This window comes from Gymnoscopelus braueri (assembly GCF_963280865.1).
Source record: "Gymnoscopelus braueri genome assembly, chromosome: 21".
NCBI classification, from domain to species: Eukaryota; Metazoa; Chordata; class Actinopteri; order Myctophiformes; family Myctophidae; genus Gymnoscopelus; species Gymnoscopelus braueri.
This window is the reverse complement of record NC_137623.1, coordinates 35,210,887-35,213,519: the sequence shown is the minus strand read 5'-3', so window position 1 is coordinate 35,213,519 and position 2,633 is coordinate 35,210,887. Positions and strand designations below refer to the sequence as shown.

General features: G+C 45.1%; 1 protein-coding gene across 1 annotated transcript; it reads left to right on the top strand.

Moving 5' to 3' along the window:
- Window positions 1-266: 266 nt before the first annotated feature.
- Window positions 267-1,265, top strand: LOC308076970 (melanocortin receptor 4-like; the record flags this gene model as incomplete). Its single annotated transcript, XM_080417495.1, has 1 exon — window positions 267-1,265. The coding sequence occupies one exon, from the start codon at window positions 267-269 to the stop codon at window positions 1,263-1,265; it is 999 nt and encodes a 332-aa protein (XP_080273621.1).
- Window positions 1,266-2,633: the final 1,368 nt, after the last annotated feature.

The following is a 2,633-nucleotide window of genomic DNA, read 5'->3' as shown; positions in this document are numbered from 1 at the left end:
AATGTGTGTGAGTACTCAGTATGTACGTGTGCATATGTGCGTTGTGCTTTCATTACCTCTCTCTCTTACATACACCCACACACGCACGCACGAACACACGCACGCACGCACGCACACGCACACCCACCCTCACACACTCACTCACTCACTCACTAACTAACTAATGTCTCTCTCTCTCTCGCTTTGCTCTCCATACACTCTTAGCAGAGGCATAGAAGAAGGACAAAAGGAAGTTGAAAAATACACAACTAATCTGACTTGACATCATGAACAGCACACAGAACCATGCATTTGTTTACAGACACAACAGGAACCAGAGCTCGGTCACGCCGCCCATGCACACAGACCCGCTGACCGAGGGGAAGGACTCATCAGCCAGCTGCTACGAGCAGCTGATCATCTCCACGGAGGTGTTCCTGACCCTTGGCATCGTGAGCATGCTGGAGAACATGCTGGTGATTGCCGCCATCATCAAGAACAGGAACCTCCACTCGCCCATGTACTTCTTCATCTGCAGCTTGGCCGTGGCCGACATGCTGGTGAGCGTGTCCAACGCCTCCGAGACCATCGTCATAGCCCTGATCAACAGTGGCAGCCTGAACGTCCCCGTCGCCATCATCAAGAATATGGACAACCTGTTTGACTCCATGATATGCAGCTCACTGCTGGCCTCCATCTGCAGTCTGCTGGCCATCGCTGTGGACCGCTACATCACCATCTTCTACGCACTGCGCTACCACAACATTGTGACGGTGCGTCGGGCGCTGGCGGTCATATCGTGCATCTGGTCGTGCTGCACGGCATCGGGCATCCTCTTCATTGTGTACTCGAAGAGCACCACGGTGCTCGTCTGCCTCATCACCATGTTCTTCACCATGCTGGGGCTCATGGCCTCGCTGTACGTGCACATGTTCCTGCTGGCACGCCTGCACGTGAAGCGCATCGCCGTGCTGCCGGGCAACGCGCCCGTCCAACAGCGGGCCAACATGAAGGGGGCCGTGACGCTCACCATCCTGCTGGGCGTGTTCGTGGTCTGCTGGGCGCCCTTCTTCCTCCACCTCATCCTCATGATCTCGTGCCCGTGGAACGCCTACTGCATCTGCTTCATGTCCCAGTTCAACCTCTACCTCATCCTCATCATGTGCAACTCCGTCATAGACCCCATCATCTATGCCTTTCGCAGCCAGGAGATGAGGAAGACCTTCAAGGAGATCTTATGCTGCTGCATGCTGTCCAACCTGTGCGAGTGTGAGCTGCCTGCGTAGTCGTATTCACTTGGCATCCCAAGTGAAGCCATGACGACGAGATAATGTGATTTTGAGCTGTAATCAATGTGCACATGCTGCTCCCGCGCTTGGTTGTGAATGATCAATAAGAAGGGCACTTGCCCGGTCTCTGGTTAAGTGAGGGAGGTTCCTAAAGAGAGGCAGGCTCACACACCGTGTAAAATAGCAAATCAAAATTGTGTTTTTTCATTTGTTGGTGAGTACCATTCCAAAGTACAATTCAAGTTTCATATGACTGTGACAATTACATGCACGTACATATTGATAAGGTAAATATATTTACTTGACCCTTGTTCGTAAACTTTTAATGTCATATGTATCTGCACATTTCTGTTTACAATTTAATGTCTTTTAAAACCTTTTTTAGCAGTGGTGGAAAAAGTACAAACGTTTTTTACTTAAGTGAAAGTATCAATACTGCAATGTAGAAGTACTCCTACAAGTAAAAGTCTGAAATTAAAAATTTACTTGAGTAAAAGTACAAAAGTAATGGCATCAAAATGTACTTAAAGTACCAAAAGTAGAAAGTACTTGTTATGCAGAAGGTCCCGTTTCACAAGTTTTCAAATGAATAAAATGTCTAAAATTATTTTGAAAATAGCCGATCTACAAGCTCACAATGCGACGCATTGTGAGCTTGTAGATCTGCTATTTTCAAATGGCCGAAATGTATATAGGGCTGAAATGATTAATGTACGTTTTGTAATAATAATCAAAATCTACAAAGTAACTAGTAACTAGTTTTCAAAATAATTGTAGTGGAGTAAAAGTACAATATTTGCCTCTGATATGTAGTGGAGTAGAAGTAAGCACTGAAAATTTGAAATACTCCAGTAAAGTAAAAGTACCTCAAAATTGTACTTAAGTACAGTACTTGAGTAAATGTACTTAGTTACTTTACACCACTGCTTTTTAGCATATTGGCCAAATGCACTAATATTATATAAGAAAGAGGCAAATATTATTAAAATAGCAGGCGCGAGGCGTTGTGAGCTTATAGTTTCGGCTATTTTCACAATATTTATCTGTGGAACCAAGTCAAACTAAATGTAATGCCTTCAATTCCAAGTGCTTGTCAGGGTGGGGGTGTCCCCAGTTCAAATATGATTATTTTGGGGGGTTCGTGGCCTGAAAAGTTGGGAACTTTGGCTCTAGTGACTGCTGTGTCTGTATTTAAATGACAGGGTATGAAAACAACACAGTCCATAGCCTATCGTACACAGAGACAGTGCCTGTGCAATGTGGAATTTTCTGCAGCATTTAAACTAGTACATGACAGACTACCTCCAGGATACGGGAAAAACAGTTTACTATTACATTTGTCCTCTTTCAACAAATCTATTTGCC